The sequence below is a fragment of the Gobius niger genome (assembly GCF_951799975.1).
Source record: "Gobius niger genome assembly, chromosome: 11".
NCBI lineage: Eukaryota > Metazoa > Chordata > Actinopteri > Gobiiformes > Gobiidae > Gobius > Gobius niger.
In genome coordinates, this window is record NC_136862.1 from 14,046,620 (window position 1) to 14,065,549 (window position 18,930).

At 42.1% G+C, this 18,930-nt stretch overlaps 1 protein-coding gene across 1 annotated transcript; it reads right to left on the reverse strand.

Moving 5' to 3' along the window:
* Window positions 1-1,813: 1,813 nt before the first annotated feature.
* Window positions 1,814-12,657, reverse strand: cnih2 (cornichon family AMPA receptor auxiliary protein 2). Its single transcript, XM_079565541.1, has 6 exons — window positions 11,623-12,657; window positions 8,078-8,146; window positions 3,673-3,720; window positions 2,850-2,962; window positions 2,633-2,776; window positions 1,814-2,449 (listed from the first exon to the last, which is right to left on the reverse strand). Exons 1-6 carry the CDS (start codon window positions 11,701-11,703, stop codon window positions 2,422-2,424), a joined length of 483 nt encoding a protein of 160 aa, XP_079421667.1. The 5' UTR covers window positions 11,704-12,657; the 3' UTR covers window positions 1,814-2,421.
* Between the last annotated feature and the right edge of the window lie 6,273 nt (window positions 12,658-18,930).

Sequence of the window (18,930 nt, forward strand, 5' to 3'; positions counted from 1 at the left end):
CATTTAAATAATAATAAATATCTTGGACAAAATAGCCTATAAAATAAAATAAGTCAATCTTTTTCTGATGGCAGCATTTATATATAAAGAGAAAACAAAATAAAGTGCTCAGTTTAAGATAAACTTTTTAAAACATCAGCTTGAGATTACCTGTTTCTTTAAGAGCTCATCTGAATTTGAATTATTTGCGATATGTCTAATTCCATATCTCATTTAAAAAATATATCGATATACCTTAAAAATCGATATATCGCCCAGCCCTACTCACAAATTGAAAGAGTGATTCAGGGAACATGAGATGTCATTCTCCAGAGTCCACATCTTAACCCCATTAAGAATCTTTGGGATGTGCTGGAGAAGGCTTTGCGCAGTGATCACACTCACCCATCTTCAATACAAATTCCTGGTGAAAAGTTAATGTAACACTGCATCTTTTGACATTGCAGAAGCTCATTGAAACAATGTCACAGCTGTAATCAAAGCTAAAGGCGGTACAAGGACATATTAAGAGCGTGTGACCTTTTTTGTGGCAGATGTTTTTGTTTGGTCAGGCAGTGTATTCAGGTAGTGTCATATTCTTCAAATGATCTTGTTCTTATGAGGTTTCATAAGGTCTAAAGCCTGTTGACCCTGTAGTTTAGACCTATATAAACATGCTATAAAATGCATGTGACTCTTCCACTAGATTCATATTACAATGTTCTCTAACTAGTCATGTTTTTTGTTGTTGTTTGTCCAATACTTGTCGGAGAAATTGCAACTAAATGTTTGTTTTTCGCTAAATTGTGCAGCTCTACTGTTATTCATATCTGCATAAATAATTTACATGTATATATGTTCCCTTTGAAATGCAAATACTGTATGCTTATATTAGAGGGACTATTGTTACTTGTTGCTTATACTGATGGTCGAACTCATTTAGACCCAATCCTCACTAATACGAGTATCACATTAAACTGATCTAACATCCAATAATGAAAACATGTGAAAAATGAACTAAAGCCAGTAGTGAGTTATTATTATAATTATTCATAGGACATTTCAAAGACATAGCTATGATCATGTCTCTGAAAGTCATGTCATGTGAACTAACCAGGCCACCAACTCTTGTCACTTGTTTCTTATTACTTGTTAAACTGGCACATTTCCACTAATGGCTTAAAGTAAAGAAACGCAAATGCCTTTTGTCTCGTAAGCATCACGAGAATGTACGCGTCTCTGCACTCACTTCACACTCGTGTCCTCCTCATCCCACTCCGTACGCAGACTTAAAAACACTGCATTGATATGTCTCATGAGAGGAGTCACATTGCTAGTGTGAATTGCTTATTGTACATAATTACTCTACTGAACTCTACCAAGAAGAACTACTTTGCTAAAATGTCTATAGCATAAATGCAAATGAGTAAACTTCACTGGAGAGGAATAAGGCGATCCCTGTACACTAGAGATAAAACAGCAATAATAGCATCAATAAAAGAAATTAAAAAAACATCCCACCAAATTCATAGTAGCATATATTCATTATTAAATAAGCTTTGATTTGGCACATAGAAGAGAAGTTGTATATGTCCAAGATCTTTGGACATGACTTGTGTGGGGTGTGAAGTCGAAGCACATTTCAGATTTTTACACAAAATTCGATTCATATAATCTTTGACAACTAAAATATTGTGTCGTAATGGCCAGTTCACCAATCAGACGCAACAGTTTGAGCAGCAGCTTCATTTAATGCGCAGCCCACGAGAAACTACAATGAACTGTGAGGTCCAGCCCAGTGCTTCTCAAACATTTCAATCCAAACCACCAATCTTTAATAAGACTATAATTAGAAATTAAGCCAGAACTCAGTATAAACCAGATCTAAAAATGTGAAACTATGAATAAATAATCTCTACACCTGCAGAGGAGCCCCTAGTGGCAGCTGTGTGATAGTTTGAGAAACACTGCTCTAGTCGTCACGTGCAAAAATCCATGTCATCCTATTTTTCCTGCTAAAAACATCAACTTTTGAGCTTACTGATAACGGTATCTGTCTGTGGTAAACAGGTTCAGTGTCACAGAGTACATACAGTAGGTATGTTGTAGTTTTTCGGCTCCTACTTGTTGGAGATTCACAGTGAGTTAAGCGAGTGGATTGGTAAGAGCAGCATGGCAAATCTCCAGCCCTTCAAAAGTATCTTAAATTAACATTATGGATCAAAGGCAACACAAACAGAGTCTCTGGAGTGTGTCTTTCCTCAAACTGAAGCGAGACTCCAGAATCTAGCTTAAAGTGGTACAAACTGAGGCGACCTCTCGTTGTTCATGTCCACTGGTAAGTCCGAACCAATAGATGGGATAATACACAGAGAATAGCGCTTGTTGGCTCCGTTCATTCTTCTGTCTTACAAAATGTAGTTCTTCCAGATTGGTGGTTTATTAGAAGCTCACCAAAGCGTAGACCATACTTTTGAGGCCAAGATGCAAAAAACAAGAACAGAGAGAAAGAGAGACAAGTGTAATGTGTTTGAATATTTGTGTTTTAGCAACTTCACAAGTACTTTTGCAAATGTTCAGCTGAGCGTGATCTTCATCTTAGACACTCAGTTTAATGCATGATTTAGTTTGTTATAGTTTGACGCAGACTCACCTGTACAGATAGTAGAAGAAGGACACCAGGTAAAAGCCCATCTTACACCACGACTCTTTCTGACAGTAGTTAAGTATGTCCGCGTTCATGACACTGACAGGATCATACATGACCTCGGAGCCGTCCGCCGGTCGGTGTAAAAACCTCCAAATGAGAGAAACATGTGGCTGAGTGCCTCTGACACAAGGCGACACATCTGCTGTGGGACACCACGTACCTCCACAGATGGTAGAAGAGCAGCGGGATATTTAGGCCAAGTGTGACCCACTCTCCAGCACACATGAACATCAGACAGAAGAGGCCGTGGATAGAGTACTCTGGCACAACCAGCTGCAAACAGAACAGACAGTTTAAATTAGCACTGGCCACAAACACCCACGCGGTCAGGTGTAAGGACTACTCTGCTTTGAAAACATGCCACAAGCCGCTCTGCTCTCGCCTAAGGTGTTGAGCTAACTCGTATGTTACTGCCGCGACAAGTGGGAATAAACCACAGTTTCAACCACAGAAATGCAGACACAAAATACAAAGACACCATGGATAAAAACAGGCACGCTGCTTAATCTGGGCCACCATGAAAATCAAGCCAAATAGTACAACTGGTGGTATATTGAGATTGAAACTGCAAAATTAGTTACTTTGGTGAATCCTTTTTTCTGTCTAAGGCTATGTAGATAATTGCAAATCATTTATATACATGCAGCACTTCATTTACAGATAATATATTCACTGCTTTCAAAATGTGCAATAAAATGATTTGCTGAAACAAAGTGACCTGAACCGCTAACACATAGTAAAGGGGCTGCATGAATCCTATACGCTCATCGTAAAGTCATGTGGATGAGCTCAATCTGAAGCAGCACAGCGGGGATCGTGAGGGCAGTTCTTCAGAGTGAAGCTGGGGGCTGTGGAGATGGAGAACATGTGAAATGGCTGTGCATGCGTCACAGAGATGACAGCGGCTACAGAGGCAAGTGGTCACTCCGGTGTGAAGTCCCTCTCCTCCCACAGCAGCAGGTGAAAAAACAAGCATTACTCACCCGGCGAAGCAAGTTGCAGATTCTTTCAATGTTCAGAATCCTTTCCCTCTGTGAGGGAAAAGCACAGTGTCAGTGCACAGGCTTTTTACATCTGTATAACAAAACAGCAAGACGCTTTCACCGGCTCCTGATAAAAGGCTATGAGTAAGTGAACAGTGGTGGGTGGCTTTGTATTAACGTTGTCGACTGGACTGAGTTGATTGAGTTGAGGAGGTTTTGCTGCTATCTTCAAAACCTTCTTCTTGCTCTTGTGTTCAAATGTCAAGCTGGTAAGGACTGCCTACTGCTATAACCACTGTTAACTAATCACCTTTTTCTTTCCAAAAACAGCTTAACTAATGAGTTTGTGTTGTGGGCTGGGGTGAAACTAAGAGTTGTTAGGTCCCAATTCAATTCAAGTTTATTTCGCACATTTAAAACAACTACAGTGCTTCACAACATGTCACATAGAAATAAAATATAAGTAAAAGATAACAGGCCAAGATACACTCGGCTAGCTCGTACTGAAAGCCAGGGAGAAGAGGTGTGTTTTCAGCCTTGAACTGTTCCACAGACTGAAAGGACGTGACAGACAAATGAACACTGTTCCATAGTCGAGGCACGGCCACAGAGGCTCTATCACCTCTCGTTTTTTGCCTATAGTTTTAGGTACATCCAACAGGAGCTGGTCAGCTGACCTCAAGGCTCTGGATGGAGTATAAAGTCACAACAGATCACTCAAAAAAGGCAGGCCCAAGGAGTGGAGGAATTTAAAAACAATCAACAAAACCTTAAAGCTGACAGGGAAGCCAGCGTAAGACGCACAAGACAGGAGTGATGTGCTCACGCCTCTTTGCATTAGTCATTTGCATTAACAAAGCCAGTGGAGACGACGTGTGATCAGGCCGAGGTTTGTGTTTCCTGACAAATCATAGCCTCCATTACTCCTCTTTCAAACCTTTTTACCTTTGTTACAGATTTGTTCTTGCTATCATCGAATGTACTTTGGTGTTTAACCAGCCTTGCATTTGACTACAAGAGCGAGAAGAAGCTTTTGGAGATAGAAAATCCACCCAGCCTGAGAATACCTGACCAAAAAGACGCCACTTGGATTTAACGGGTACGATCTGGTGTTGCTGCTGCAGTTGGTCAGGTCTAGGTTCAGGAACACTATGTGCCTTAAGAATGAGATCAGCTGAACATCCTGAATGCCCAGGTTATTCCGTCAATGGATTTCTTCTTCCATGATGGCACAAGAGCATATTCCAAGATGAAAATGCAAGGATTCATCGAGCTCACATTGACAAAGAGTAGTTCAGGAGCGACACCATTTTAACACATGGATTGGCCTCCACAGAGATCTCTTGTGTGTGTGTGTGAATGAGAGTGTGTAATGGCAAATTCTGAGGTTCACTTTCCACAGTAAGCAGCCTGGGATTTAGCTTTTAGCTTGACGTGTGTTCTTGAGTTTGAAAGTAAGAATGAATTGAATGTCCAGACATTCAGTATAGCCTTCAAGATGTGTTTAATAAGGTCCAGCTTCGACATATGAGTTCCTCAATTATATGGGATCATATTGCAACAAATCCACAAGTGTCATTCTGTCTAACAGTAAAAAAAAAAAAAAAAACGGTTGGACCCAGACCAACTTCCACAAACAAGGGCTCCCCTAACTGTCTAAAACTATGAAGATAAATTAGGATTAGGTTTTAACAAATCTATTTCATAAGGAGCGTAATTATACTTCACTTTAAATAACCTTTACAGAGCAATGGTTCAAAACAGCTTCACACTCTAATGTCCTTATGCTCTTCGTTTGACACAACCTCATTATCTAATAGTGTGTTGGATTTTATGCTACCTTCACATATTTTTACTCTATTTTTCTCCAGTATTTGCTGCACAAAGACACGGCGCATTCCTGGTGCCGTCCCTCGTGTTTAGCTATAGGCTACGCCAGTGTTAATCTCGCACCATAAAAGCCGCCTCAATTATCAGGGCTTGAAATGAAAGCTGTTCATCTTATGCCACATCCACGTGCCCCGGCCGCTAACCCTCAGACTGCGCTGTGACTTGCACTATATTGATTTCCCAAATGAAGAAGTCTCTCCACCAAGAGCCAGGTAATTAACACATGCACACTTGATTAGGCTCTTCGTCCCGACCTCAGGGGGAGCTGACATGGAAACTCCCCTTCACACATCCAGAGCATACTGTATCTACTTCTAGCACTGCCTGAAACTGTTGCGGCTTGAGCGGTGTCTGTTTGTGCGTGTGTGTGTGCTTTCAGCAGGATTCACAGGCAGTGAGCTCGAGCGTTTATGAATTTATGAACTCCCAAAGTGACCTCAAAGTGGCTGTTAACCTCAATCTACAGCCTCCAGAGTCTGGCTTCTTCATACTTTCTGCTTGTATTTATGGCGGCAATTTTCTCTTTACTCGCTGTTTGAACTTGGAAGTTGTACTGCGGCATTATTGAAAGTAGTATGAAATCTTTTCTCTTGCATTTGAGCAGCAGAAAGTTTTACATTGCACCAATCACTTATTTTAACAGCACGCAGAAAATACCAGCAGAATGTTCCCATTCCCCAGTTCATGCACTTCGATGATTTCAGAGATGAGCCTATAGTTATTAAATGACTGTGTGGCACCATTTAATTAAGTGATTCACAATCAATCAATGCTTTATTCCTCTGTAATAAATCATATAATCTCTGTGAAATTATCTGCTTTTAAAATGGCTGTCGGGTCTCATCAACTGTCCATTTATTTGATGTTTAGTCCATCAACTACATTCAACAAGATAAATATTTCACGATACATGTAAAAGCCAGTGTTTCCCTGTGCTGTGTTATTGTTTTGTTTATTGGGGATCCCCATTAGCTTCCCCTCTTTTGGCTGCTAGTTCTTCTGGGTCCCAGTTAAAGGGGCTAGATGCAAGTTGGCCATTGTATACTCACTACTGCCACTTCAGGTCATACGTGTAACTGCACCTTCTATATTAAGCTCGTGTATGACGGCAATTTGGACCCGAAGTAACAACTTTTTGAGTGACAGTGCAGGATTTAAGAGGCAGTTGTGAACAGGTCCTGGCTCATTCTACACATTAGGACATTGCTGGAACATGTAGGGGGAGGAAAATACATATTTTTTTACATTTTTAAACTCTGTATAGTCCCTTTAAAACGGTAGCAAAAATCAGCATATTATCCATAATAAATGCAACGGCAACACAACAGCAATTATGATAACCTATATTTACATTTTGCACATAGAGTAAACAGTGGTTCCTGAGCCTTTCACACCAAATACACCAACATTCGACCTTCCCAGCACCACCCGGGTTATCCGACAAAACAAGAAAGAGTCTACCTTCCCTTTAGAGATTTGTGCTACGCTGCCTAAAAAAGACGACACGCTCTAATATTCGGTTTGACCGCCTTTAGCTTTGATTACAGCTCGCATTTTCTATGGCATTGTCTCATTAAGCTTCTGCAATGTCAAATGATCCAGTGTTGCATGAATTTTTCACCGAGACCTTGTATTGATGGGAGAGTGGGGGAGAGTTCACAACATGAGGCTGATGAATCCTGGCAACTGCAGCAACCCCAGGTCATAAGTTTGTCAAATCCAGGTGGCGACTTTTTTTCTTTTTTGTCAGGCGGTGTAAATTATGCCTAAAACATTAATAAAAGATCTCTCCACATAATGAATGTAATGTGTTGGTGTTGTCTAAAGTTCTTGAGTCTTTTAGCACAGCTTTTTCTCCGACCTGCAGCGTCCTGGCAGAGGATGTACTGTAAGAGTGAAGCCATTTTGAACACTGTGTTACTCTTCTATTCCTGCCACATTTAATAGTGTTCTAGGGGTTCATACTTGAGCCACTCTCTCACAGTCGGTTTTCACAGTCTCCTCTCCCACTCCTCAACACTCTTACTTTGCAGTTCAGATGCACGTTCGTAATAATAGACCATCAGTACATGTGTGAAGCAGAAATGCCCTGTGACTTCGTTGAAAAAAACAACTTTCCAGGAAGTGATTATGTTAAGAGGAGTGTATGTTGATCTTTTTCTATGTCGAGATGATCGAAAACGCAAAAAGATGGCCATAAACGTTGCTTGTGTTGGCAAAAAAATCTCTCAAATTAAACCATTGCCGTGTTGGAAGCTGATCGCTACCATCTGCATACAAATTGAAGGTGCCGCAATGAATCATGTACAACTGGGACTCAATGATGATCTGCCTAGTCGCCTGTGTCAGATCTACACTCGCATCTAAATGCATGAGTTTGTCTGTGAAACTTTCCGTTTGTTCGTGTTGCGTTTAATGGTTGTAGTAAATCTCCTCCACAGATGCCAGGCTTTTCCCTGCCGTCTCCTGTGGCTCTGACTGCTCTTAAAAGAAAAGAAATGAACAGGCTCCTTACCGCTCTGGTGGGATTGCTCTGATCAATCGGGTTTTTGAAGTCTGTGCGGAGCTCATCAAATGCAATGATCTGAAACCAACAAGAGGGAGATTACACCTCGACAGCCTGGAATACACACAGTTTGATATGTGTAGTAATTGTACACATTCGAAAAGTAGATTCAGAAGGGAAGATCAAGGAGTGCAATTCAGTGAGAAAGCAATGATTGTCAAACTGTGGTTCTTGGGCTTCTACAGGTGGTGCTCACACTCAGTCACGGTTTTTCGTTGTAATAAGAGTTTCATTTTGTATTTAATAGGTTTTCCTAGACAAAGGTTCCTGGGTCATCCTCTGTTCTCTTTAGTTGAAGTGTTTCTGCCAGATTTGTTTTGTTTTTGACTTTTTTGGCCCATAAGCTTTATGCAACAGAATAACGCTCTACTATATAGCGCGCACCTATGTAGTGAATGAGGGGTTAGGGACTAGGGTGGACATTCCGACACAGCCAGGGTCATTCAGCAAAGTGTCAGAACCATTGTCACTATTGTCACAAAGATATAGAACAGTAATCCGTTCAGCAGGTTTCACCCCTTGGCTGTCAGCTACACACATTACCCTTATTTTTAGGAGTCCAAGAAATTCCCATTGTGAAGGTGAACTATTTAAGTTTTTTCTGGTTGACATGGTGGTACTTGAGAACCTTTTGGAAAAGTTTGAGAACCACGGCCCTATCCTCTTGTTACATGATGATGTCCTCACTCTACTGTATGTCCGAGTACATTTACTTTGGATTTTTGCAAGCAATGCTTTTCTGACATTAATTACTAACTTAGTACAACAGTTTTTGGCTTCTTATTTGTCGTTAATTCACAAGGATATTAAGATAAAGTTGTTGTTTTTCTATGGAACTTTGTACAGTTTGGCCCGGAAGTAGCTTGGTTGTTACACTTAACAACCCAAGGCCTGCTGAGGTGCAGCCCTAACCTGCACCGCAGCCTAGAAGGGCACCAACAGGGGCAGTTTAAGGCTATTGTTCCTGCAAACAAGATGGTCACAGTCTAAAGTCACCCTGATAAGATCTCACCTGCTGACTCCATCCTCTTTAAAGGAATAGTTCACCAGTTTTCCATACTGAGATATGTTCTTACCTGAGCTTAGACGAGTTGATGCGTACCTGTCTGGTCTTTGTGCGTGCCCTCAGTCGCGCAAAACGACGCAAGAGGTTGTTAGCATTTGGCCCCTCCCAATGTATTCCTATAGCTCCAAACGGGGTGAAGTTGGAAGCGACCACGCTCTTCCACAGGCACAGACAAAGACCAGACAGGTACATATCAACTCGTCTCACCTTAGGTAAGAACATATCTCGGTATGGAAGAACTGTGTGCCGTCAGTCATGCAAAAAGACCAAAGATGTTTTTAGCATCGGCCTCTCCCTGTATATTCCTATAGCTCCAAACGGGGTGAAGTTAGAAGCAACCACGCTCTTCCACGGGCACGCGCAAAGACCAGACAGGTACGAATCAACTCGTCTAAGCTCAGGTAAGAACATATCTCAGCATGGAAAAACGGTGAACTATTCCTTTAAGGCATTATGCTGTTTGACAGCTCATAATAATAATAATAATAATAATAATGATAATAATAATAATAATAATAATAATAATAATAATAATAATAATAATAATAATAATAATAATAATAATAATAATAATAACAATAATAATAACAATAATAATAACAATAATAATAACAATAATAATAATAATAATAATAATAATAATAATAACAATAATGGCTTAAACTTGTATTTTGCATTACAAGCCGGTATTTCTCAAAGCGCTAAACTGTCGTCATTATTCATTCACTCCATACTCGGTGATGGCAAGCTGCTGTTGTAGCCACAGCCACCCTGGTGTAGACTGACGGAAGCGAGGCAGTCAGTCTGTGCCATCGGCCCCTCCGACCACCCCAACCACTCACTCACACACTACTGTACATCCACCCAGGCTTCCCGGTGTTCCCAAACAAGTACCAGCCAGACTTGCTTAGCCTCCCAGATCTGAGGGGATCGGGCAGAGCAAAGCCGGTATGAAAAGCCCCCTTGCAGAGATAGATAAGTGAGCATCACTGTCTCGTCACTGCAATAATAACTGCCTGGAGACGGACGTACACAGCCTTCACTCATCTCCCTTGTAAACACATGCAGTTTCCATGGAGACGTGGTGAGCCCCTGAGTGAGCTCCATGGTTACTGTAGCAGTGAGAGGACGCAGTGATTGGCCGAGAGCTGCGGGAACAGGGGTGCTGCACTCGGGTGGGCAGAGGCAGACAGGGGTGCAGGGGGATTGGAAATACAGGAGTTTGATAAGCGTTTCAGAGCAGACACACGCTTCCCTCCATCGCACAGACACGACTGACTCACGCAGCATGTAGTCGCACCCACTTAGTCAATGATACATTAGTCATTTCAAGGCCTGCATCCTCGGCTACTGTTTGTTGTTACATTTTTGCATGCTGCCTTTGCGGAATGTGAAAGGTGAGGGATCGATGCTTCCGTGTTTGTAGAGCCTGTGCAATCAGAGACATCGAGGACAGGGGGGGGTCTCCGGTGATCGCTGTGCAAATTGTGCCCAAAACGCTGGCGGCAAACACGTCCAGTCTGCGGCCCGGATTTATTATCAGTGTGTTTATCCTGCTCCCTGCGCTCATTACAGGCGGCTCTGCTTTTGCCCTGTTTGAGGAACTCTTTACTGCCAGGAGTCGGGGTGGAGGGCGGTCGCATAAGTTTGTTTTGTTGGGTGGAAAAGAGTAGAGAAAGTGGCCCCGCTTAATGATACCTGTGCAGTGTTTACAGGTCACAGTGTGGAAGGGTGAAGCCCCAGAAAGTTCAGTTGTAAATATGTATAGTCTCATTTGAAATATGTGCTTCTTTGTTGAAAGTACTCGTTATATATCTTTATTGGTGTCTTTTCTTTTTTACATTTTCTTACTATGTGTACAGAACTATGCCCTAACACATGTTGTTCACTGTGAGATATAGTTGTTAAGAAATACCCAAATCTCGTCTAAAGTGAGTACCTAAACTACATACTTATTTGCAAAGTTACCGATACCTTTCTGTCTTTCATCAATCTGACTTCTCATGAGTAGTTTTTGAATGATCTTGTGCTTTATTGGAAGTAGTAGAATTAAATAGTAAGAAACTAACCATGTGGTCTGTTCCAAATTGCACTAACCTCATGTCATACAATTCTGATTAGAGGTTTTGTACATGGCAACCACGATACTAGTTGTTGCCGCTTGGTATTGAAATCGGTATCGAGTGTCGATTTTTCTCTTCATATCAATATCGAATTCGAAAATGTAGCATCGTGACAACCCTGAGATCTATGAAGTTTCCCTTTATCTTATCTAACATGTTGAGTCTGGAAGCTGGCATTTTCCTGCTGCGCTTCAACACCTTTAAGAGGTGTCTATTTTCCAAGTGCGCGTAGGTAGGCGCAGGTGCTCGTCTGCCCGTGTAGGAGGCAGAGGCATTTGGAGTTGCAAGTGTGAAGTTCCACTCACCTGCCAGATGACAAAGAAGATGAGGCCCGCGCACAGAACCAGCGTGAGCATGTAGCAGAAGGCCGCGAAGGTGAACGCCATGGTCAGTCCGGTCGGCTAAACGCTCCGCTCTCCCCGCCGACTCGGGAGTCCCGCCGTGCGCCTTACAGTGCTCAACTTCTATTTCAGTCGAGATCGATACGCCTTCACTGCATGCTCCGTCTTTGTGCCTGGCAGCGGGAGTGACCCCCTTTTCCACAGTGTTTCGGGAAGCACTTAAGACTTTAGATCAGTTCACGCTCGTCTCTTTGCACCGATGCTCCTCTTTTAGTCTCTGTCAGGCCAAATGTGGCATCTTGCGCGCTTTATTTTTTCCTCTCAAATGATCTCCCCAAATGACAGTAGCACGATTTTCTCTATATTTGCTGCTTTAAAAAAAAAAAAAAAAAACAAGTGCGTATGGCTTGTGAATTATGGCTTTCTATTCAACAGTTGCTTCAAGAATTAGTCAGACAGCTCACATATAAGTGGCAGGTTAATTCCACTGACCGGGCGCACAGCACGCTCATTTTTTTGATATTGCTTGGCTTTTTGTTTACATTAAGAAAGCCACATCTGAAAGCGTCGCAATTCATCTGCCTCCAGAAACGACAACAAATTGCTTAAAGACGTAGGGATACCTGTGTCCACGCTCCCCTCGTCTCTGTCAGTCAGAGTCAGCATGTAACAACATACCTCTCCGCATCTCACGCGCATCCCTCACAAACCCCCCTCCCCCCTGAAAAAAAAGAAAGAAAAGTTGCCTGTTTTCGAGTCTCAAAAAAAAAAAAGGAGCATGAGGAGAATCCTGAGCCAGAGGAGCGCCGCAGCGTGATCTACATTTTGAGAAAGACCCCGCTCTACTTCTCTCAGACCTGATTGAGTTTCCTGAGTCTGTCACATCCGCGCGGCTCCGGTCTGTATCGCGCTTGATGTTTGACTGGCCGGACCAATCGCGCGCCTCCCTCTCGTCCTCGCCCGCTGCTCTTCCTCACTGTCTGTCAGCCTCGCGCTCTCTCTCTCTCTCTCTTCCTACATTTTCATAATCTCTCCAGTTCCCTGGAGACCGATAAGGGGGCAGGGCAGTCGGCAACTGTTACGCCTTTTGTCTCGATCTCACACTATTTTTTTTTCTCGCGGCCCCTTTTGTTGTTGAATTGTATTTACAAGTTTATTTTTCCCATTATACAGTAATACTAATAAGGCATCTCCTCATACAGCCCTTTGTCTTCATAATTTCTGTTGGTTACTCTCCGCAACAAAAACATGTGTAAATCCTGAAATTCTTCACGCATTACCCTTTGGAAACTGCCTTTATTTATTTATTGACCTTTATTTAACCAGGATAGTCCCACTGAGATGAAGAATCTCTTTTTCAGGGGAGTCCTGGCCCCAGAGGAGAATCTATTGTACATGTTTTTAGTGGTAGGGGAAACCGAAGTACCCGGAGGAAACCTACGCAGACACGGGGAGAACATGCAAACTCCTCACAGAAAGGCCCCGTCCAGGTGGGAATCGAACCCGGGACCTTCTAGCTGCGAGGCGTGAGCGCTAACCTTGCAAGATAGGGTCACAATAGTCACAAAGGGTGAAAGGCAAACAATGGAAGAGGCACTTTATGCATTTTGAATTGCTAAGTGGGATCCAAACTCACTCCTAACGTTCAAACTCAGCACAGGGATGCATTTATGAGTTTCACAACTGTTGTCACAGCGGTGTAAACACTGACACCCATGCAGCCTGCCTTCACAATCAATAATAAATGCTTTATAATTAGATGAACGGCAGATAAATCTCATTTTTCACACATGTCCGCTTTAAAATACTGAAGGACAAAACAGATTAAATCCCACTACTGACTTTAACTGAGGAACCACTGATTGATTTTCATGCATTCCTTAACACTGATATATGTGCAGTGGTTTTATGGGGCATTGCAAAGAGCATGGACAAGGAGATCATTACAATAAGTCAAGGTCTGGGCTATATCTTTACAGTGAGGTCAATATTGTCATGAGAGAGTTATTGCCTTGTATCTATGCCTCCTTGCACATATTGCTCCAGCTTTACTGTAACACTATGCTGTGTAGAATATGCACCAATGTGTCGAAATAACATTTTCACGTTCTGGACTAAATTAGGTCCAGCCTAAAGCATTAAGGGTGAAACGCCACAGGTTTGACGCTGATGTAAGGGGCTAAGGGGAGTGGGCTTGAGAGGATTTGGCTCCATCTGCAGTCAAAACAAGCTTAACAGAATGCTTGTGTAATTCCTTCACATTACGCTTTGGTTGTCTCTTAAATCATCATCTGTACTGGGTTGTGGATGTTGTGTCCTCACGACAAGAGGATTCTTCGGTAACTAACAGCAGCAGACTGAATATATACAGAATTTAGTACAGTGCATGAGTCTCATCCATCTATATTTGTTATCTTCAGTATAAACAACTCTCTTTACACTATCTGCATGTCATTTACTGTCTATTGTCATGACCTGAGCTTTGTCTCAGATTTATTACCACGATACTGTGTTATTGGTGTGTATGTGAGAGTGTGTTTACAGAGGAGTCCTTGAAGATGAATGAATTAGCTTGAGTGTAAGGATTTGAAGAGGGAAGGAACTACACTAAACATAATAGTCAACATCAAGGGCAGGACACTGGTACTCACAGTACAAGAGAGCGGGGAAGGCACCAGCTGCATTGAACCTATGGCCCCCACAATGATTTCACAGAGGAGTGTTTTGCAGGTATTTGGTAATAATCTCAAACACATCTTTATTACGATCTTATACAACGTTGGTTGGAAAATGCAATATTTGTCTAAAACAGCTGATTTTAACAGAAGAACCTCCCACCCCCCCTCTTGCTCCCCTTCACTGAGCGTCAGTGCGGCTCATGAAGCTGTCGTGAAGCGAGTGTTTTTACTTTGCGATGAAAGGATTAAGCTTAAGTGATAAAGATGCACGAGTGCCTTGAAACACAGCTCCAGATATGTTTTTGATTAGATAACAATATTGTACCTTGGTAACCCCCGCCCCCCTGTTAGAAACGTTATTACACACAACAGGTATGTGGCCATACTGCCTTTGCTCTGTCCAATCCCGTCAGACCTTGGAAGCAGGACTTGGATGGGAGACCGTTTGAGAAACACCAGGAAGCCTAGCGAATGTAGTGAGTGGGTGAGTGGTGGTGGTTGGAGGGGCCGATGGCACAGACTGGTTGCCTCGCTTCTGTCAGTCTACCCCAGGGCAGCTGTGGCTACAATAGTAGCTTACCGCCACCGAGTATGGAGTGAACGAATAGTACAATGTAAAGCGTCTTTGAGTGTCCAGAAAAGCGCTACATAAAACCAATGCATTATTATTATTATCTTACTCTTACTCTTAAATGCTGAACGTACAGTTAATAACTTTCAAATTCTTAGAAGATGCCTTCATAGTTTAGTTTATTGTTCATTGAAACAGGGACAATGTACAAAACTATTAGTCTTTACAAAAGAAGAGATGATTTGTACCAGATTTAGCTAAGTAGCTATTTTCCATCTGCTGTCCATGTCAATGAACCCATAATGTACGACTAGGATTTGGACAAAGTGGTGCTTTACTTTGGGCCATGAGAGTTTTTTTTTTTTAAGAAATAAAAATGTGTGGAGCTTATGACAAGGTAAACACCTCCCTGTCGTTATAGGTGAAAGTACAGCCAGCTACTAAAAGGTTATTAGTTGGCGTTGCTGATGAAGCCTCTTGAGGTGAGGGTTGAAATATTTTCATCACTAAAACAGCACAGATGACGCCTCGAGAAACTCATGTAAGGGCTCAGGACTAAGGGCTTACACAAACATATTATATCTTACTTGATAAACTGTTATTTTCCACATGTTTGGAGAAGCATAAAAGCAGATTTTAGAGGCTGCTGCTCATGGCTCACCTTGTTCGCTGCTTTCCTTTCACAACTGAGACATCTACATAGTCCATGTCCCAGCTTAATCCACCCCACTCTCTCCTCTCGTGTTTTCAGGCCTTTCAATGGTCTCTGTGTCAAAGAGATAAACAACTCATTAGCCAGATACACACAGGCGTGGTTTTACAGCGTTATAATAGCTGTTACAATTCAAAGTTGTAACATAAATTATTCAGTAGTCTTAAAACACCCACTCCGCTTCTCCACTAAGGCTATGGCTGATTTATTACTGATTTTAGAGTACCCTCTAGTGGTTATTTACAAGATGTGTTGTCAGTACAGTGAATGAGAACAGGACAATAAATTCCCACAACATGCCAGTTAAATGTTTAAAAAGCATTGAAATAAATCTTTGTTTGTATGGCCTAAAACGGCATGAACTAGGAAAGTGTGAAAGCCAATTACACAACCTGGCTCTGTTGCGCTTCTCACTGTAGTCATTCTATACTTGGTTGTGGTGGTAATCTATAATTGTAGTGGGATCTGCCTGGGGTAGACAGGCAGAATTAGGTTCTTTACATTTTTTTCTTTTTTTCTATAGTCCAACTTAATATTTTGTTTGTGATACCGGTACCTGAACGATTGATACAGATGCTAAATTATTCACCATCTAGACCCATTCCCACCAGAGTAGAATTTCAGTATCACTTTCAAACAAAAGATAATTTTAGTGGTGTTCAGTAAAAGCGTTTGAGAATTTGAAGTAGGGCCAACCTGGACGACTCAAGGGGTTCACGAGACAAAAAAGGTTGGGACTGGACCACATAAAAACCCATAAAACAGAAGAAAAATGGTAATTTAGTCCATAAAATAGTTCATTGTTTAAATCATGTACTGTATGAGCTGAAATAATCATGCAACATTCTTTAGTGCTGTCTCAAGAGGACCCAGGCATCATCACTTGCTATGTAAAGAGAAATATTTGTTCAGTACCAATTTTATTTCCAATACCGGAGACTTATTTAGGATTTTTAGCATAGTGGTATTTTTTAACTGGACCCAGCCCTAGGCAGAAGAGAGGCAGCCAATCTGTGCCATCGCACTTCACTCAAACACAGGCAGTGGGTCCAGGCCCGCCTTAATGAACCCATAGGCCCCGGGGTTTAAACAGAATTGTGGGCCCCCACCCCCCCTCAGCGCAAACCCTAGCCCTAATTCTAACCTATGACCCTAACCCTAAATCCCACAAAAATCCTAACCCTGCTACCCCTACATGCATCCCTCTGGGACAGGTAGGGCGGGCCTCCTCCAGGTACACATATAGGAGCACAGTGCAATCATCTCAGTCATGCTGCAAAGTCAAGTGATTGGCATGAAAATCAACAAATCACGTTTTCTTTTTTTTCTTCCTTAATTCTGATAGGCCCTTGACTATGGTAGGCCCCTGCTAGGCCCTCTAAGGTTGCTCTGAGTGGGTCAAGTGTCTCGCCCAAGAACACACAAAAGTCTGCACGAGTTGGAGCCCAGATGTGAACCACTGACCTTTTGATCCACGGATGAAGGCTTTTACCAACTGAGCCACTTCCGTCCGACAGATAAAAACATCCCAATGCACAAAAAATGAGGCCTACTCTTTACCCATGATGCTTAGCCTACACATCTCACAGGTTAACACTCCACAACTGATTAATGTGGATAAATCCAGCAGTTTTTCTACTGACCACAAGAGGGCAGCTTGAATAAGAGTGAGCGGTGACAGCAACAGATGGTCTCATTAGGATGAATTGATTTACCAATAATCTTTAAAAGACAAACGTTAATTAATCATCATCAGTTTCAAAGCTCGGATAACACATCAGTGGGGGAAATACCCTACATGTATAAGGCCTATACTGCGAATATGAAGAAGTTAATAAAAGTGCAGTAGAGGCAGCACTCCCTGGAGCACAGTTGGTCACAGGCTGTTGCGTTTGTTCGACTGCCGCACGGGGACGGCGTTTTAAGTGATTCCCCCCCATTACAGAATATCCATGTTGTCCCAGGGGTAAATGGGAAGCCACGGAAGTCACCTGCAATAATATATATATTAAAAAAAACATGATTCTTGAAACATGCCCAGATCAATGCTACGTCCCCAGAACGAGCCGTCCTGCTGCAGCTCCCTGACTGTTTTAAAAAATGTCTCTCTCGAAGCGCTATTGATTTCTTATCAGGTACAAAAATAGGAAAAGTCGCACGGAAGAGTCGCCCAAAGCGAACAGGGATATTTCCACTGGCCGACACTCATTAATAGTTTTCTATGGGGAACATCTGTGCAGCAGCAGGACAGGCCCGTGTCTTTCAGCCGTGGCACTCTCTGACACCGGGGGATTATCAGACAACTGTTCCGTCTAAATAAAGCCCACGCTGTTTCCCCTTGTTTAAGCATTCTGCAAAATACGCCGGCAGGATTGTGTGCTCGACTTTTGGCAATTGTAAATATGAAAAAGCAACAGTATAATTAGTTTATTCCAAGCAAAAAAAATAAAATAAAAATAGCTCGGCGGGATGGCGAAGTACAAAAGACATCCTTAGCATCCTTGGATACGTGGTCGCAATGGGGTTACCATAGCAACACCTACTCAAGGAAGGTTGCGTTTTTAGCCCCAAGGCAGATGCCAAATGTTTCCTGACCTTTAAATACGCATTAAAATACATTTGGCGATATGCAAAGCTTTCTTCATTAAGAGGGGGGAAAGAAATGCGGGGACAACATTTGCACAAAAGTAGTTTCTGTGAGGCGGTCTAGTCGGTGCTGCTGAGGCGATGTGGGCTTCAAAGACGGGATTTGTGCAGATAAGATGAACGCACTGACGAAACAAGTCAATGCTGGGTGGATTTGCTAAAAATGGCAACCTGAAGAGGTCTGAGGGTAAAACACAGATGTTAAATGGTCAAGAAATGGGCCACCGTATTTCTTAGTAAAAGTGTTGTTATGTAAAAGCCTAGGCTAGGCTACTCTTAGGAGTGATGTAACTTCATGTTTCAGACTTGTCTTAAAGGCCCCTATAGCTACTTGAGTCTTTAGGGTTAACAAACAATGAAAAAAGGAAGTGGGTACATTTTGTATTGTTCAATTGTTGTGGTTCAAACTCACTCTTAAAAGCCCTATACGGCACTGGATTTTCTTATGAAACAATGAAGGAGGAAGCCATTAAATAAAAATGTTAGTAGTGGTCCTTATACCATAGTCTCCCTATTCTTTATAGGGACATGTTTATAGGCACGCTTGGAAAATAGCCTTGTTACAAATGCTAATTAGATGCACAGTGTTTTCCCCTCAAATGTCTGAGTTTACATTTTTCAAAAGGAAAATAATAGCTTCGATACTGTTAGATAATAAAATAAAA

What these genes read in the sequence shown, in the direction of transcription:
- cnih2 (XM_079565541.1), bottom strand. Translation starts at nt 11,703, where the DNA reads ATGGCGTTCACCTTCGCGGCCTTCTGCTACATGCTCACGCTGGTTCTG. An exon ending in TCTTCTTTGTCATCTGGCAG is followed by an intron (nt 8,147 to 11,622) that starts GTGAGTGGAACT and finishes TGTTGGTTTCAG; the next exon opens with ATCATTGCATTTGATGAGCT. An exon ending in AGAGCAATCCCACCAGAGCG is followed by an intron (nt 3,721 to 8,077) that starts GTAAGGAGCCTG and finishes TTTCCCTCACAG; the next exon opens with AGGGAAAGGATTCTGAACAT.